The sequence below is a fragment of the Heteronotia binoei genome, chromosome 8 (assembly GCF_032191835.1).
Source record: "Heteronotia binoei isolate CCM8104 ecotype False Entrance Well chromosome 8, APGP_CSIRO_Hbin_v1, whole genome shotgun sequence".
Taxonomy (NCBI): domain Eukaryota; kingdom Metazoa; phylum Chordata; class Lepidosauria; order Squamata; family Gekkonidae; genus Heteronotia; species Heteronotia binoei.
The window spans coordinates 81,098,331-81,117,195 of NC_083230.1; the positions used below are offsets into that span (position 1 = coordinate 81,098,331).

An 18,865-nucleotide genomic window follows, 5' to 3' on the forward strand; every position below is an offset into this window, starting at 1 on the left:
AGCCCCAACTTACCCAAAGCCCGAGACGTCACAGCCCAAAACTGGTGTTTTGTCAAAGGGGCACCCTTGGAGTGAATAAACAAAAACCCATCCTGACTACCCCAGACTGCCAAATAAGAAGCCAAAGCTGACACAGGACACAAATCAAGCTCAGAGCAACTACCCAGCTCCAGCACAGTACCCCGCTGCAACTGATCTGTCTTAGAACGACGGATGGTAATGAATTCCTTATCCCCAGACATCTGCAAATCCCTCAACGCCCTACCAGAAACATCGTTTCTGGATTGAGCCACCAACTCGCTCACCCTAAGCGCCCCAAAGAAGGCCAACAAGGACGCGGCATGAAACAAACGTGCCTCGAACAATGAGGAACACACCCCGTCCCACACCCTCTTTAAGCCATGCAGAATCGACGGAGACACCGGATTCCGCGTATCAAACCTAGGACCCACTCCTTTAGATCTAGGACCGGCCTCTCTAGACCACCCCTCCAGCATCTTTCGAATACGAAAGTCTGCTGTATCCTCTTTATAACCTAGCGCCTTGCTGGCAAAAGCCAGCGCAGACAGGCACCCTCTAATAGATCGCACCGCTAATCCCTTACCTCACAATGTCACACAGTAATGGAGCAATTCCGCCACTGAAAGGAGCCAAACCCTGCGATACCCTACCTCTGCCCGAAAATCCTCAAACTGCCGCATAGCCCATTCATAAGACTTCCGAGTGCTAGGTGCAATGGCTAGACCTATCGCTCTGCACGCCTCGGCTCTCCAATCAGCCATATCTCCTGGGGCATTGCAACCGGCTCTCTGTCGGCCTCCGGGGCCAGCTGACGAAACCTCTCCATCTGGTTACGAGATAGAGCATCAGCCACCCCGTTACTCACCCCCAGAACATGCTTGGCTAAAAACAAAATGTTAAGCCGCAAACAGTGCAGAGTGAAGGCCCTCACCAACAGCATAACCCGCCCGGATTTGGATGTAAGGGAATTAATGACGTGGACAACCGCCATATTATCACACCAAAAATGCACCGTGTGATTGGCCATATCCTTCCCCCACAGCCAAAGCGCAACTAAGATGGGAAAGAACTCAAGAAACGTAAGTCTCGGTTCACACCCATCCTCACCCAGGAGTCAGGCCAACTATCCGTGCACCAATGTCCACGAAAGTAGACCCCAAAACCTAACGATCCCATAGCATCAGACATGACCTGGAGCTCAGCTTCAAGCCTCAAATCGTCCCTCCAAAAAGAGACTTCATTAAAGGACTTCAAAAATTCCTGCCAAACCTCCAAATCATCCCTCATGCTGCGTGTGACCCTAGTTCTGTGCTGCGGCAGGCGTAACCCTGCCATAGCATCACACAGCCTTCTAAGAAAAGCCCTACCTGGAGCAACCACCTTGCAAGCAAAGTTGAGGTGGCCAACCAGCTGCTGCAACTCCAACAACGTAACTTTCTTCTTAAGAAGAAAGGTAAAAATCCTAGCCCTCAATTCCCCTATTTTCTGAAGGGGCACCCTATACAACTGCACAACCGTGTCAATCTCAGTCCCCAAAAAGGTCAACCTCTGGGTTGGTCCTTCCTTCTTCTCAGGCGCTAAAGGAACCCCAAGCTCTGCCGCCAGCTCAACAAAGCCAGACAGCAGCTGAGCACAACACCCCGATCCCAAAGGGCCCACAAAGAGGTAGTCGTCCAGATAATGAACGACGTCCTGCAAATCCACTTTTTCCCGCACAGCTCATTCTAAAAATGTGCTGAAACGTTCAAAAGCTGAACATGATACAGAGCAGCCCATTGGCAATGCTCTGTCCATGTAAAATTGCCCCTCAAAACAAAACCCCAAGAGCTCAAAATCAGCAGAGTGAACAGGCAAAAGGCAAAAGGCCGACTTAATGTCGTATTTCGACATTTCAATCCCAACCCCACAACGCCGCACCACGGCAATGGCCTGGTCAAAGCTAGTATACCTGACCGAGCATAAATACTCCGGGATCCCATCATTCACAGACTTTCCTTTAGGAAAAGACAAGTGGTGAATCAAACGAAATTCACCAGGCGTCGTCTTGGGAACCACCCCCAGAGGAGAGACTCTTCAGATTACTCACTGGAGGACATGAAAAGGGGCCCAACACCCTTCCTTCAACTAGCTTCTTAGCAATTTTATCTCTAACCACTTGCTCTAAACCCAGCACCGACTTATGGTTACCTGAAAGAAACGGAACTCTAGGCTCATGAAACGAGATCCTAACACCAAACTTAAAACCCTCCAACAAATACAAACTATCGGCCCTTCTAGGATACCTTGCCAGCCACCGCTCAAGAGGCCCCACCCTTATCGGGCTGGGGCCCTTTTTTAGCTGGAAAGGCTCCTCCGCCTCCCCCAGGCTTCTTCGGGTTCTTCCTTCCCCTGGCTCTGGGGCAGTTGTCAAAGGAATGTGAGCCCCTGCACAAGGGGCATTCGTGCCTAAACTGGCACGCTTTTCTGTTACAAACCCCGAGGGAACCAAACTCCCAGCAGAGCATGCGGGGTTGAACTGCCTGCCCCGCAGTGCTGCGGGGAGAGCTCGACGAAGCTGAAGCTGCAGAGGAGGACCTATTAACCAAATGGCCGCTGTCAGAGTGATCACCCAGATTAGGCCTAGCAGGGGACATGACCTGCAGCCAAAGCTGCTGGTGGATCCTGTCCCACGGAAGAGACGGATAAAGGGAGGCCCTCATCCGAAACTCTTCGTCATACTGTAGCCACGCAGGCCCACTAAAAGCCATATAACCCTTATATATGATGTCCAAATATTGAAAGAGGGCCGCCGCCCTCCAAGGCTGGGACCGGGCGATCACTCCTGCGTAGATACAAAACCCTGGAAGCCAATTGGCCCAGGATCTGTCCACCTTACGCTTCTTCAATTTTTCCTTTTCCTTTTCGTCTAAATCCTCATTTTTTTCCCCCAACTCCCTAAAGAGTAAGGAAAAAATATCTACATACTCCCCTTTTAATATTTTTTCCCCGCATTGCGGGGAGCAGGTGGTCACCTAATGGTAGGGCGACATCTCCAAAGGGTAAAGAAGCAAAAGGCACCATCCCATAAAGGGAAGGTGCACCGATGAAGGGACTAGCCATACCCATAGGACCAACACCCAAACAAGCCCCGCAAGGACTTCCTTGCCCACTAAACCCAGGCCAAGTACAAGGGGGCCCAGACCCATAAGCAGTAGGCATGCCAGAACTAGACGAGGGGTAACCTTTCCCAGCCAATAATGTATGACCACAAGAACCCCATGGCCATGCCTGACCACCTCCAACCTGTAAATTGCCTGCCAACTTACCAGCCCATCCAGAAGGAACAACCGTTGTCCCCAGACCAAACGCTCCAGCAGCCGTTGCCGCATCTGCCCTACTGGACCCAGCATCCTTATCCATGGCTGCACCAGTAGACCTGCCCTCCAGGAGAGAAAGTCTGGTCAGAACGTTGGCTTGGCGACCCCTTCTGGATGCCCCAGCACCGTCCAACCCCCCAGGACAAGGCAGACCTGACGCTTGCTCAAGCGCCCTCAGTCTGCTCATAATGTTTGCCTCCACCACCCCATCACCCTCCTCATCAGATGAAGATGCAGGAGGTGGAGGTCTTTTAGGCGGCGCCCTGGGTGTCTTCGGCACCGGCTTCTTCCCTTTGGATTTCCCAGTCCCCTTGCCACCAGCCATGTTGCTCAATAAAAGCCCTAAAAGGCTACCTCACAAAACTAACAATTAAAATGGCCACCACACACCCTTGCCGGAGGAGCCCAAAATGGCCAACAGCCCAAGGAGCAAGCAAAATGGCACTTTAAAAAAAATGGGAATACCCCAGGCCCCACAGCCACGCAAGCAAGCAGCGCCCCTAAGCAGACACCCCCCAGGAGGGACTCAGAAGGCACAAACTGGCCCACCAAACCCCTTCCCCTTACTCAGGGAGATCGAAAGCCCACGCACACACTAAAGATGGCCAGCCCTCCACTGAAGCTACAAAATGGCCGACCCACGCAGTAACGTGCGAAGAGGGGGGAGAAGATAAGACCACCTACAGTAGGTAGGACTCCCCACGGGGCCCAATAGCACGCTAAGGGGGGGGAGAAGAGAAGGCCACCCACAACAGGCCGGACTCCCATGGGGCCCACTGGCACCCTAAACACCCCCGGACCCGAATAGAAGGCCCCCAGCCACGACGCTAAGGCCCCCGCCCTGAAGCCGCTGACACAGCCCGCAAATGCCGGCTCCTGGAGCACAATGCCAGACCGTCCCTCTCCAGCCAACAACGATGACTCAGCCATGCGGTCTCATTTGGAGTACTGTGTGCAGTTCTGGTCGCCGCACCTCAAAAAGGATATTATAGCATTGGAGAAAGTCCAGAGAAGGGCAACTAGAATGGCTGGAGCACTTTCCCTATGAAGAAAGGTTGAAACGCTTGGGACTCTTTAGCTTGGAGAAACGTCGACTGCGGGGTGACATGATAGAGGTTTACAAGATAATGCATGGGATGGAGAAAGTAGAGAAAGAAGTACTTTTCTCCCTTTCTCACAATATAAGAACTCGTGGGCATTCGATGAAGTTGCTGAGCAGACAGGTTAAAACAGATAAAAGGAAGTACTTCTTCACCCAAAGGGTGATTAACATGTGGAATTCACTGCCACAGGAGGTGGTGGCGGCCACAAGTATAGCCACCTTCAAGAGGGGTTTAGATAAAAATATGGAGCAGAGGTCCATCAGTGGCTATTAGCCACAGTGTGTGTGTATATATAAAAATTTTTTGCCACTGTGTGACACAGAGTGTTGGACTTGATGGGCCGTTGGCCTGATCCAACATAGCTTCTCTTATGTTCTTATGTTCATGACGCTTAGGCAGCCTGATCCCTCGACACCTCCACCGTCGGAAGCCCCCCAATGAGCCAATCAGACGCCGAGGAGCCTTCCACAGGGAGGCTCTTCACAGACGCCCTCTCCGATCGTCTCCTCGGCGCAGAATGAGGAGAGCCCCGATCTGACCATTACTGGTCATACCACGCCTCCTCATCTGCGCGCCCAAACGGGCGCCCCCTGACTCTTCCCATCAAGGGAAGAAACCGTGCAACTGCAGCCTAGCAGCTACACTGCAGGCTGCAGGCACATGATAACCTGCAAAATAGCAAGGAGGCTACACCTGCATGCTTCCCATTTTGCATTTTCCCTATTTTACTGCATTTATGCGAACTGCTTTCACAGTAGTGAATGCAGTGAAACATTATATCAATATTTCCCTTGAAGAGGACCCACAGAATTGTTAAACCTGAGCCAGGTAATGAATGTTACACTACAACTGAAATGTGTTTTTGGACATGGTAGATATTTAAAAGAAAGATAATATGAAGCCCTTCAGGACAAGATGATACTCTTAAATAAGAACATAAGAGAAGCCATGTTGGATCAGGCCAACGGCCCATCCAGTCCAACACTCTGTGTCACACAGTGGCAAAAAAAAATTATATATACACACACTCTGTGGCTAATAGCCACTGATGGACCTGTGCTCCATATTATTATCTAACCCCCTCTTGAAGGTGGCTATACTTGTGGCCGCCACCACCTCCTGTGGCAGTGAATTCCACATGTTAATCACCCTTTGCATGGAATGCGTGGTGTTCAGCAGTGGTGCTGTCAGGGCTAGACTTTGGGACAAGAGAGAAGGGCTCTTGGGCTCAGGAGGGCACAGTAGCATCACATTTGAAGTATGCATTACTATCACATTCAGAGTCTAAAAGCACCTGGGTAACTTCTGCCAGATGTTATGGAGAGGAGATCAGTGCATGGTTGCCATTTTTCAGTATAACATATAGTTTCACCCTGACCTAATGCAGACAATATTTTTCAGGCTTTTACTGATCACATTATTGTATAAAATCCTGGCTTTGAACTTTCTAATGCAACCGATGCAGGGAATAAGTATGTCATTTAAAAAATAATTCCTGTCAACTGGCAATCAAAGGCATAAGAACACCTTCACAATGCCGATACATGCCTTGACCAGCTTGGTTGATGATGCCTTGTAATGGATTGAACAAATCCTTCTAAAATCTAATTATACTGTCTGCCCTCCTTATATCTAATGGCAATCTGTTACATAGATTAATCATGTATAATCTGCTTTGCCTGAATTTTTGAGATATTAATAGCTCTTGTTCCCCAGGTCTATATATGACTCCTTTAAATTCACATGTACTAGTGTAAAGTCTTGTATTGCAAATGAGTCCTTCTCTACTAATAATCTCCATTGTCTACCTGTCATTAAGTTCTTCTGGTTAGGAAATTTGTCAGTCTTTAGAAAAAATGTTCAGTTTCTTATCCATGGGGGTAGTAATGCCATTAATTTACTTCAGTGGATTGCAGTACGGATTCTGTCCATAAACAGTATTCTGTTACTTAACAAATTAGATTTTTTTAAATATTTCTTTCCTGTTCTCCTAGAGCATCTATGCAAGGTGGCTTATTTAACAACCCCCCCAAACACTTAAGTTATACTTAGTTATACTTAAACGATTAAACTATAAACTATACTTTCTTATACTTAAACTATAAACTTTTAAAAACTCATCATTTAAAACTCAACTGGAGCAGAAAAATGGCTTAATACTTTGAATAGCTTAAAATTTGTCTCTTAAAATAGTTCTCAGTCTAGAAACAGACTATAAAAATGATGTAAGAAGATCAAACACAATTTAAAACCTTAGGTGAGAAGAAATATTTTGGCCTACTGCCTAAAAGAGAGTAGGGTAGATGCTAGGCAACCTCAAGAGGAAGGACATTCCTTGGGCAAGATGTCACCAGTGAAAAAGACCACTTTGTGGTTGCCATCCTCATCTGTGAAGGTGGGGGCACAGAGAGCAGGGCTGATAAGGAAGATCTTAACAACTGGTAGGCTGCATAGGCTTTAATATTAAAAACCAGAACTTTGAATGGTGTGTGGAAACACAGGGGCATCCAGGACAGATCTTTCAGCAGGTGATCTGATTCCTGTGTCTTGTAAGCTACCTTGGGTCAGTGTTGGACGGATGAGATGGACATGTTGAGATGAACATGTACATGCTGTTTAGTCATCTTTTTTGCCACAATAAATGAATGAGTTATTCCTGGAGCTGTAAATATTATGATAAATATATAGGAAAAAATATTTGTGAGCACCAAAGGAACCACTAGTGAAAATTTTAGCATTAAGCACTTAATAAATATGCAATTAATATCACATGTGTTGAGGATAAATACTTACAAGTTATGAATTCAGTATGCATACATATTAAATAAGTACGCAGTAAATAAATACCAAAGGCATAATAAATTAATCTAAAACAATACCTTCTTAAACACTAAATTGTCCCAATATGTTCATTGTATTAATTGTAGGTGTGATGACCTCATTAAATCAACTACACCCATATCTAAATAAAATTACAATTCAGTATAAAATTAAGGTGTAGACTAGCATTCATTTGTTATATTTACCACTGAGAGAGACCAAGCTTCGTATAAGTTCTCTTTTCTGTCTTTAAGGGTTTTAACTGTTCTCTGAATAAATTTATGGATCCCTGGTGTTGTTTCGTAGGGGAGATTTGTGACTGTCTTGCAAAAAGCAATTTGCCTATAGTTGGTGCATTCGGCACTAATTCCTAATCATTCTTGGGTAATTTAATTTTTACAGTTAAGAAGGAAGAATTCTTTTCCAAAATGCATTTCTACACATTAAATTTCTGTGATCATATCATTCACTGTTTGCCCCAAAATATAACCTCTTTAAACATTTCCTTCATATATGGTAGGAGGCAGGTTTGTGATTGGCGCAATACCAGCAACCACAAGAATGACTTTGTGGAGCTGTTTCTGACAAAGGGAGTTTTGACTGAGAGTTATACCCCCAGAATCTTGTTGGTCTCTAAGGTTCCACTGGCCTTGACTGTAGCTCATGTTGCTATCTCCAAAGGTTCAGGGTACCTTCTTGAAAGTTTGCTGTGTTTCTTAAATTAACAGAAGAACAGATCCTTTTGTGCCAAAAGATTTTAATTGGAAGTTATTGAAATGCAAGTATTCATTTTTGTTGAGAGAGACATTGTCATTACCCATTGAATCTGCCTAACCCGCTAAAGTGTATTTCTCCTGCAGATTAGAATTACCTATATGATAGTGCCATTGGGGCCGAAAGCAAGACAATTAGTCTGATTTTTCTGCCATACTTAAATTTATTAACACAGAGGATTATTATCACTTTCAGTTTTATTAATCCATAACAAGGCATATCAGATTATTCAACTAACAGGAGTTACACCATTTTAAATTAGTTTAACTATGTTATCCTGACTACATCTCAGTTTTAAACTGAAGATTCCACATTCTCCTTTTCCCCATTTATCCTCAACTTTTTACTTGCCAGTATAAAGCCAGCACTAATATTAGCTACCAAAATGTCTTCAAGTTTTCTCCATAATCTTGAAGATCAATTTTTTTTAAAACTTAAAATGATAGTTCATTACTCAACAGTTATTGAGTTACTGCATTTCATAAATATTGCTGCATGTATCTAGATTATGTTTTGAGGCTTTGTGCTGGAAAAAGTCTCTTGGCCTCATAACTGACATGGTATAATTGTTTGACAGTTCCAAGCCATTTGTTATGTACTTTTTAGGCAGCCAAGAAAAATGTACACAGTTACATTTGGATGTTAGTTTGGATGAAGTCTGATACTGCTGCAGTGATCCTTTTCAGATATGTTTTTCTTCCAAGAGAATGTTAGGGGGAAGTAAAGAGAGACTTGTTCCCTTTTGGCATTTTCAGAGGTCAAATATGAAAGTTCTGTACTTTGTCTTAGTGCCAGCACTGGAGAGAAGTACAAACTGGAGCGTTTCTCTGGAGAAATACCCATAAGATACTATGATGAATCAGACTAAACGCTGCCTTTGGGGTATACACTAAAAGATCGGCATGGTTATTTATGTATATATGTATTTACTTGGAACATTTCTATGCCACCTCTCCAATAAACTGGCCCCAGGCGGTTTGCAATATAAAATGTCATAAATCTGTTGAAACCCAGCATTCAAAAGCACAGCCAGGCATCAAAAAACACCAAACATGGAAAAGCTTTAAAAAGGTCTGTCAAGGAGTTGGAGTTCATAATTTATTATGAAGACAGGCAACTTAATGAAAATATAGCCAACAGATTACCATAGATCAAAGAGCAAGCAAAACAAACAAACAGCTAGCTTTATTTACCTAACGCTGTTTAGGAGCTCTGTTAAGTGGCACAAATTTACATCCAGATGAAGGCCACTAATAAGCAGGCTCTGTGGCCCAGCAATTGTGAAGCATAAGAGTAGCCCTGTAGTCCATGAAGATCTCAGTGAGATAACCTCTGGAGTTGTATCTCAGTTATAGTTTTGGGCCCTTTGAATCAGGTGCAGATGACATCCAGTCACAACCAGTGCTCTCACTAAGCTGTGAAGCCTTGTTAGCAAAAATTTTACTTTGTGAGCTACTGCATAAATTAGTTTGCTCTGGAGCCATTTTTCTCGAGCTGACAAAAATGTGTGAGCTGGAAGCTAAAATACCATGCGCTAGCTCACACTAACTCAGCTTCAGGAGAAAACTCTGGAAAATTACATCATTGCTCCTGGTCTTCCCCCTCCCATCACTCTCATAGGAAACTATTTGTCTGCTTCTACTCTGACCTTGAAAATGATAAGGTAGTGAGCAGGCTGAGCCCCACTAACTAGTAACACCTTTAAATGTGATGGCCAGAACTCCCTTTGGAGTTCAGTTATGCTTGTCACACCCTTGTTCCTGACTCCACCCCAATGTGTCCTGGCTCCACCCCCAAAGTCTCCTAGCTCCAGTCTCAAAGTCCCCATATATTTCTTTAATTTGACTTGGCAACACTAAGTAGTGTAAGCCTCAAGAGGAACGGCATTTTACAGACAGGGTGCCACCACTTGAAAACCCCTTTCTCTGGTTGCCCACCTACCTTACCTCCAAAAACAGGGGCACACAGAGCAGGGCTTTTGCAGAGGACATGTTAGACAGGGCAGCATAGTTAGTTATCATTCCGTTTTATTGCTCAAACTGCTGAGGAAATTGCATGCCTTGTTGTGGTATATAACAGATTCTCTAGAATTTGGCACTGGGACTTCTTCCATCTGTTACTCTGCATACATCAGGTAGGTATTCTTGGGTCCCGTGTTCTTCTCTATACCCTGCAGGGAAAGCACATAAGCCTTCTGTTGGTAAGTTCTCTGGCTGCATATCAGGCAGGTTATTGCTGCCTGTACCTCCAGATCATTCTAAAAAACTGGTAGGGGAAGGGCACATAGTGGAGGTATCTTGAGGAGGGTCCCTTGGTACCTCTTTCCAGCCACCTAGTCTTGCATGTCAGTCAGAAGAATAACAAAACTCTTAAACATTGTCTTATGCATGCAGTGAACCACTAGTCTAATTCTGTATTTTGAACTCAAAAGCCATTCTGAATAAAAATGTGTACATGGAAACATAAAAATTATCCTTGTGTATACAGTGTTCACATGGGATAAAACAAGATTGGCAAATTTAGAGGAAGAGTTGGTTGTATTGTATCTCAGTGGCTTTTTAGGTCCTCTGAGGGTGCCTGCTGGTTCACAGTCCAACATCTTCATTTGCTAGTGAAGGCTCTTAAAGTCTGGGAATGGGTTTAAATGAGGTTATAATAGTTAAACTGTTTGGCCCTGGTTAAGTACCAGGGTTACTATGCAGAGACAGGCAATGGAAAGCCGACTCTGAAGTCTCTTCCCTTGAAAACCTTGTGGGGTCACCACAAGTCTTTTATACAGTTTTTGAAAATGCAGAATTCCTCTTGCTTTGGCATTTTCTAATTGATGATCTTACACATATAAACATACAAGCACAACATAGAATCATAGAGTTGGAAGGGACCTCTAGGGTAATCTAGTCCAACCCCCTGCACAATGCAGGAAACTCACAAACACCTTCTCCTAAATTCACAGGATCTTCATTGCTGTCAGATGGCCATCTAGCCTCTGTTTAAAAACCTCCAAGGAAGGAGAGCCCACCACCTCCCGAGGAAGCCTGTTCCACTGAGGAATCGCTCTAACGGTCAGGAATTTCTTCCTGATGTTGAGCCGGAAACTCTTTTGATTTAATTTCAACCTATTGCTTCTGGTCCTACCTTCCGGGGCCACAGAAAACAACTTTGCACGATCCTCTATGTGACAGCCCTTCAAGTACTTGAAGATGGTGATCATATCACCTCTCGGCCTCCTCCTCTCCAGGCTAAACATCCCCAGCTCCTTCAACCTTTCCTCATAGGACTTGGTCTCCAGACCCCTCACCATCTTCATCGCCCTCCTTTGGACCCGTTCCAGCTTCTCTATATCCTTCTTAAAATGTTGTGCCCAAAACTGAACACAATACTCCAGGTGAGGTCTTACCAGAGCAGAGTAAAGGGATACCATCACTTCACGTGATCTGGACACTATACTTCTGTTGATACAGCCCAAAATTGCATTTGCCTTTTTAGCCACCACATCACACTGTTGACTCATGTTCAGCATATGATCCACTAAGGCCTCTAGATCCTTTTCGCACATACTACTGCTAAGACAAGTCTCCCCCATCCTATAACCGTGCATTGGATTTTTCCTACCTAAATGCAGAACTTTACATTTAGCAGAACTTTACATTTGCATAGCTAAAGAGAAGGGTGTAGGTGTTCCTTGAATCACTTCCAGTTGATGTGTAATGACATACTAAAAAATTGAATTCACTGTTATGGAATGTGGTGGATTTGTAACAGATACAAGACTAATAGATCTTTCAAGTCCAGTGTCTGCACAATGATTTATGGCTACATCATGAAAATGTCTCCATTTCAGTCCACATTTTCTATTTCTGTGTGCATCTTTAGGCCAGTCTGAATCAAGGCAGGTTTTGACATATTGTTGTAATCATTACCCTAGTTTACATATATTTTATGGGAACTGTTCTAGCTGTTACAGTTGATGTGGGTTGCGTTGGTGTGGAATCCTTGCAATAACATCACTTTCTTTCCTTTTTTGTTCCTCTTTGGAAAGGTAATAGCACTGTTGCTTACAGAACATGGCTGACGCTCACTACTGTAATGTGTTGAGGAAAACGGCATTGGCAGGCATCAGCATTACTAGTGAACTTATTAAAATCTAGCAGGGGAAACCCTCCAGAGCTGTACAGTGCTGATTGGCGTCTTAAAATAGGACCTGTCTTGGCCATGCTCCAGGGGAGGGGAAAGAAAGAGAGAGAGGAAACTCTCTGTGAATCAAAAATACCCCTTAGATTTTCTGTATTTTTAATGCGTTGGTAGACAAATGTTCTTTCTTGGCTTGTTTCCTTCCCTTTTTGGTGTGGATGTTCTTTAAATTATTAAATTGAATTTGGGGATCAACCTAATAACATGCAGTTGTATGTAGTGTGAGTGCAGACATGTCAGCATATTTTGTACATCTTGTGTGAGGTGGTGCAGTGTGGTGCTAAAGTGTTCTTTTCTGTCACTTATTACATAGTTTGGTGGCCATTTGCTTTGGTAGACAAATAGTGGAAAGGTTGCATTTGAACAACAGGATATCCTTTTTAAACATAGAGTGTTCGTAACAGTCCTTGAAAATGGTCTACATTCTCAGCTGGTTTAGGTTGGCCAAACACCAAGATGTGGGTTTAAATCAGCTAAAGACCTGGTCCATGTGCTATCATATGCAAGAAGCACTCCCTGTACCTGGATGGATAACTTTAAATTAGCATGGGTCACATTTAAAAAGAAGAGGGGGCCAACTTGTGTAATTCACTCATTGTTATTTTCCCAACAGCTCTGAAAAGTCCAGCTGCATTTCATGAACAGAGGAGAAGTTTGGAACGGGCCAGGGTAAGCTATCAGTTCTTTTAAGAGTTATTATACCAGGTGTCTTCCAAATCTAGGCCTAAAATCCTTCTAAGCCACTGATTTTCTCATGAAGATCTTGAGTTTTACCATTCTGTGCAACACTTGAGATATGACATAATTGTTTTTATGTCTCCCAGTCCCCTTGTGAATGATATCATCAAGTGAATTAGAATCCAAAACCCAAAGCTCTTGACCTGAGATAGTGTCCCTCTTTACCTGCCCTACAATTTATTTGATTCCCCCGATGCCTACTGTGTTGGCTTGATAAAACAGAAACTAACTGAAAAGCTTTTCTAAAAAGAAGACATGTAACACAGGTGCCATTCCTTAGTGATCTTAGGACCTCTTGGAGAGCTGGATGAGAACAGCATTTTTATCTGAATGTAACGTTTCAAGCCATGCTTCCTACAAGGAGATTAGGGCAGCGTATATGTGTCTCCTTTCCCCATTTGATGCCCGCAACAACCCTGTCAGGTTAGGTAGCCTGAGAGGGAGTGACTGGCCTAGGTCACCCAGAGAGTTTCATGGCAGTTTGGGGATTTGAACCTGGATTTCTCAGATCCTAGTCAAGTCCAGTTATCTAACCATTGCATTACTCTGGGAATGCTTTGGCTACTGGACAGTTTATTTTTATTTGAAGCCATTAGAACTGGAGTTTGGGCAAATTAATTCAAATGTTGCTGCCCTGCGAGAAATATATGGAGACCGGTCTTTCAAGATATGGAACTGGTTTAGTCTGAGTTTACCTATCAATAGATTCCTTCCTTAAAAAAAACATACTGGAAATAGATATTTAACATACTACAGTGTAAAGCATCTCAAACAACACTTGGCTTTTAAGTTTGGTAACCCATTTTCCTCAGGTTTTCCAGTCAAGTGCTGTAGAATCAGCCTGCCTAGCCAGAGAGTGAGATGGTTCTGTGCTTGTTGCATTCTCCAATGTCAGGCCTAGTTAGAGCCTGAAGAAACAACTGTTGCCATATGCTGAACAATCCAACATGCATTTTTAAGCTATTAAATTCTTGCTGTTCTACTTGGGATCAGCATGTTTTGTGTTGATTGTCCTGCAGACAGAGGACTACCTGAAACGGAAGATCCGGTCCCGGCCAGAGAGATCAGAGTTGGTGAGAATGCACATCCTGGAAGGTATGACCCCTAGTAGTATGGTAAAATTTCCCTCTTATTACCAATGTGGTATCCATGGCTCTTCCCCCTTGTTTTTGTTCAGTTGAGGAATGAATGAGAAGGGCCTGGAAATTGGACTATGAGACTGAGAACTCATTCTTGAGCATCTTGCAGATAAGATTGTTCGAATGAGTAGCCTATCAGACCCATAATCACTTAAGCATACATCATAAGAACATGTGGACTGGCAAACATCTTTTGTGAGCGAGATGGACAAAGTTGGTACTCATCCAGGACCAGTGTTTTGATTGCTTGTGCTGTGTATGTTGTTTATTTCATTCTGCTCTTCTGAAGTCCCAACATGATGCTGCAGCAGTAGACCTAGCACAGCACATTGCTTTAAAGGTTTCCCAGGAATGTCACTTGTATTATTGCATCGTTGGCAAAAATGGTACCATTGCTTTAGAAATAGTTGTCCTGCAGTCTTCCTGTGACAGCTGTGAGGAGAAGGGTGAACTGTTGTTGGTTAGAATTACTCCTCCTGAATTAGAGACCTAGCTAAAATAGTGTTTAAAGTGCATGGTGTATGTGTGTGCAAAAGCAAGGGATCCGTTAGAAATAAATCATGTATTATTAGTGAGGTTCTGAATGCTGTGGCTTATTTGGGTATTTGTTTCAAATACACAGGGTTAGTCTTACGGTGAAAAACACCCATGCATGATGAGGTGGGCTGAGGGAGGGAGTTATATTCCAGTTTACTCTAGAGACTAAGTTCTGCTTCACAAGAGGATGGATTTGTGATTGCATCTGTGAGTCCTGCACTGATCATGTTGTTGCTGCTTCCTTTGAGCAGAGACATCTGCTGAACCTTCCCTGCAAGCCAAGCAGCTGAAGTTGAAGAGGGCCAGATTGGCTGACGATCTCAATGAGAAGATTGCCCAGCGGCCAGGTCCCATGGAGTTGGTAGAGAAGAACATTCTGCCAGTGGAATCTAGCCTGAAGGAAGCTATCATTGGTAAGGTTGGTGGTAAGAAGAGGTCTGTGTATATGTGTTGGAGACATTGTGTTGGAGGCAAATTGCAAACCACTCCCAATGCACAGAAATGCTTATTCTGTCTATAGAAACAGAACAGAATAGTTAACAGCTTCAGTTAGAAATACAAAACTCTTCTCCAAGCAGAAGTATACCAAAACTACTAGAGTAGCAGGAATATAATTTATCTCCGTGGCTGCTGTAGGTTTGATCTTCTTCGTGGTCTCTGTGCAGTCCCACACATGGGTCTTGCCGCAGGCAACGGATCCATACCTCGGAGCTCCAATAGCTCGCCTATAGCGTCTTTTGGCGCGCTTTCCTCCCGCCCTGGGGAGCTGGCAGCGACTGCGCATGCCTGGAGCGGGGGGAGAGCGCCTATTCCACTCAGTTTCTTCCCTTCCGCCGCCCGGACAACACCTACCTCGTTGCGTTCCTCCTCTAGCTCGTCTCTTGGTATCGTACTACTTTCTTATTTTCTCTATTTCTCCTTCTCTCTCCGTTCGTCCCCCCCCCCCCCCAAAAAAGATTAAATAAGAATCCGAATCTGCGCTATCTGCCTTCTTTTCTATTCCCCCCCTCCCCTCATCCCTCCCTTCCACCTTCCCCATCCCCGTCCGGAACGGATGGAAGGGAAAATTACCTTCAAAAGGTGTAAGCAGTGTGCGTCTAAGATCCCATCTTCTGACGGCCACTCTCTCTGCCTATTCTTCTTGGGGGAGTCTCACAGAGTCGACAACTGCCCTCACTGCGCTAATTTTGGGAAGCAGGCACGAAAGAACAGAGCAGCCCGTCTTTGTAGTTCCCTAATGGAGTCTTCTCTTCGCGCGGTACCCACCTCAGATCCGCCGCCTCCCCCACTAAGAGCGGGAGATTCGGCTCTCTCGGCCCTTCCAGACGCCCCCAGGAAGCATAAGTCTGAGAAAAAGGCTTCCAAACATGCTGAGGGACATAAGGTGCCTAAAAAGGCCCACCATGCGGATTTGACCTCGTCTAAGTCGCACCGCTCGAGTCCAGGAGCCTGCAGCCCAAGGGCTTCGACGCCGAAAAAGCACCGCGACCCGACGCCTTCCAACCCCGCCCTCACGTCCGTGCGGGTTCGCCATTCTCCCATTTCCTCTTCCGCAATGCCTGCGCCTGCGCAATCGTCGGCTCCTGCGCAATCGAGTCCTACTTTGACTCCGATCTTACCACCCGAACTCTCGGCCCCTTCCGACGTCATTTTGGAGATGCCACAGCTTACACAGCATTCCATCGAGGTTATCCCTATTGGCTCTCGATCGCCTTCGGTTCACAGCGTCGTCCCCTCGGATATTCTTGAGACGGATCCTCCTTTCCGCCCGGAATCCTTCCTCGACATTCCAACTCCAGCACTTAAGGAGTCTTCCACCCAGGTCCCATCTCAACCGCGACCTCGACCACACTCTCGCTCGCGATCTCCGCTCTGTCCACGATCTCCGGTCCGTCAGCGTTCTCGTTCACGATCTCCGGTCCGTCAGCATCCTCGTTCCACGTCCCCCTACCGAGAGTACTATCGGGGCCATCGACGCGACCGCTCTCCATCTCAGTCTTTGTCCCCTAGGCCGCCCACGGTCTACCATAGGGACCTTCGTTCACCATCGGCGTTCAGCTACAAGCGTCATTCCGAATTCGAATCCGAGCCGTATTTAAGAGATGTCTCCACACCTCGGATCCGGGAGGTCTATTCTCCTAGACCCCGTGACTATTACCATTCTAGGGACCAGCAATCCCCGTACTATCGCTATCCGTCTCCCGCCCACTATGGAGAGTACCGACATCCATATTACTGTTCTCGAGACCGAGAGGATCATCGGACCCGAGAAGACCTCGACTCCCTTACAGCGCACCATCACGCCTATCGGTCCCGCGATGCCTATCGGTCCCGTGATGCCTTACAGTCACTTGCTCCCTCTCGGAACCGGGATACCCCCAGGGCACCTTCTGCGGCGGCGTCTAAGCCACCTCCATCGCCGATTAAGCGCCCTCGGGACCCATCACCAGCCAAATCCAGATCACCTCAACGACCTGAGTCGGCTTCAGACAGAGATTCGTCGGACCACTCCGACTCCGAGGAGCCTCCAGCCTCTCCTTCATCGGACCACCTTCCTCGACTCTCACCGTCAGATAGTTCTAAGGCCTATCTCAATCTCATCAACACTATGGCCTCTGCACTTAACATTCCTATGTCATCGGATTCTCCTAGGGTCTCAGACGTGGTACACGACCTGGTTTGGACAGACTTTCCCGACAGCTCGACATTACCAATGCTGCCCGTTCACCTCGAAGGTCTCCGTGAAACCTGGGAAAAGCTGGCCTCAATCCCTACTATTTCGAAACGCCTGGACTCCCTTTATAGGGTGCATGCTACGGACTGCAAGTTCCTAGCCTCCCATCCAGCACCCAACTCTATTATTGTCCATTCGGCCATCAAGAGCAAGCAATCTCGCCACCCTGCTCCTCCTGACCGCGAGGGCAGGAAATTGGACACTCTAGCTAAGAAAATGTACAGCTTTGCTTCCACCAACTCTAAGTTGAACAACTACCTAGCCTACTTTGCTGCATACGCATTCAACTTGGCAAATCAGATCACTCCGCACCTTCCATCGATGCCTGACTCCTCTCAGAAGGCCATATCTGCGCTCGTTTCAGAGTTGTCGCGTGTCTCGAAACAACAAATAAATTCTATCCGCCATGCGGTTTCCTGTTCCTCCCGGGTTTTCGCAACCTCTGTAGCCCTGCGTCGCCACGCTTGGCTGCGCTCAACAAACCTACAACCAGACATCAAACAAAGAATAGAGGACCTCCCTTTCGACGGTCTGGGACTGTTCCATGCGTCCACGGACGAAGTCCTCACATCAGTTGATGACGGGCATAAAAGGGCTAAACGCCTCGGGGTCACACAGCCACCCTCACTGCCCTTTAATAAGCAACGACCATGGAAGCCATCCTTTCAACGCCGTCAATGGTCCCCTAGGACACAGGATTTCTGGAAGAGGAAGCCACAGCAACCAAAGCAACCTTTCCAACAGCGCCCACATGCACAACCTTACAAGAAGCAGTCACAGCCAAGCAAGCAGTCTCTTTGACACTCCCAACGCCCTTGCAATACCGTCAAGTCGTCTGTTTCATACACGACTACTTCCTTTTTACCCAAGCTGGAATTCCATCACCACCGACTCTTGGGTTCTTACCATCGTGCGTCTAGGGTACGCAATAGAGTTCACTTCGCCACCTCGCCACCACTACTTCATAACTACTCCTCCGTCTCCACTCCTACATCAAGAAATTCTGGACCTGCTCCAGAAGAATGCCATAGAACCCGTTCCTCCTCAACATCGAGGGACGGGCTTCTATTCGAGATACTTCCTGGTCCCCAAGAGGGATGGAGGCAAGCGTCCCATTCTAGATCTGCGGAGGCTCAACAGGCACATCGAATACAGGAAGTTCAGAATGATCTCCCTGCAGTCCATCTTGCCCCTTATTCCCAGAAACTCCTGGATGGCTTCCCTAGACCTTCAGGACGCTTACTTCCATGTGACAATTCGACCTCAACATCGGAAGTATCTGCGCTTCGCCATGGGACAGGCCCACTTCCAATACGTATCCCTGCCATTCGGCCTCTCCACTGCACCCAGGGTTTTCACCAAGTGCATGGCAGTGGTGGCGGCGGCCCTTCGCATTCGCAACATCACAGTCTTTCCGTATATCGACGACTGGCTTTTCATTGCTCCGACTCA

At 46.1% G+C, this 18,865-nt stretch overlaps 1 protein-coding gene across 4 annotated transcripts in view; it reads left to right on the forward strand.

Annotated features, from left to right (window-relative positions):
• Positions 1 to 18,865, forward strand: part of MRTFA (myocardin related transcription factor A) — a 171,815-nt gene that overhangs the window by 132,325 nt on the left and 20,625 nt on the right. For all 4 annotated transcript variants that reach the window (XM_060245412.1, XM_060245410.1, XM_060245409.1 and 1 more), the window contains 3 exons: positions 12,879 to 12,934; positions 14,023 to 14,098; positions 14,931 to 15,092. In XM_060245412.1, coding sequence (XP_060101395.1) covers positions 12,879 to 12,934; positions 14,023 to 14,098; positions 14,931 to 15,092 — 294 coding nt within the window. The remainder of the gene's footprint in view (positions 1 to 12,878; positions 12,935 to 14,022; positions 14,099 to 14,930; positions 15,093 to 18,865) is intronic.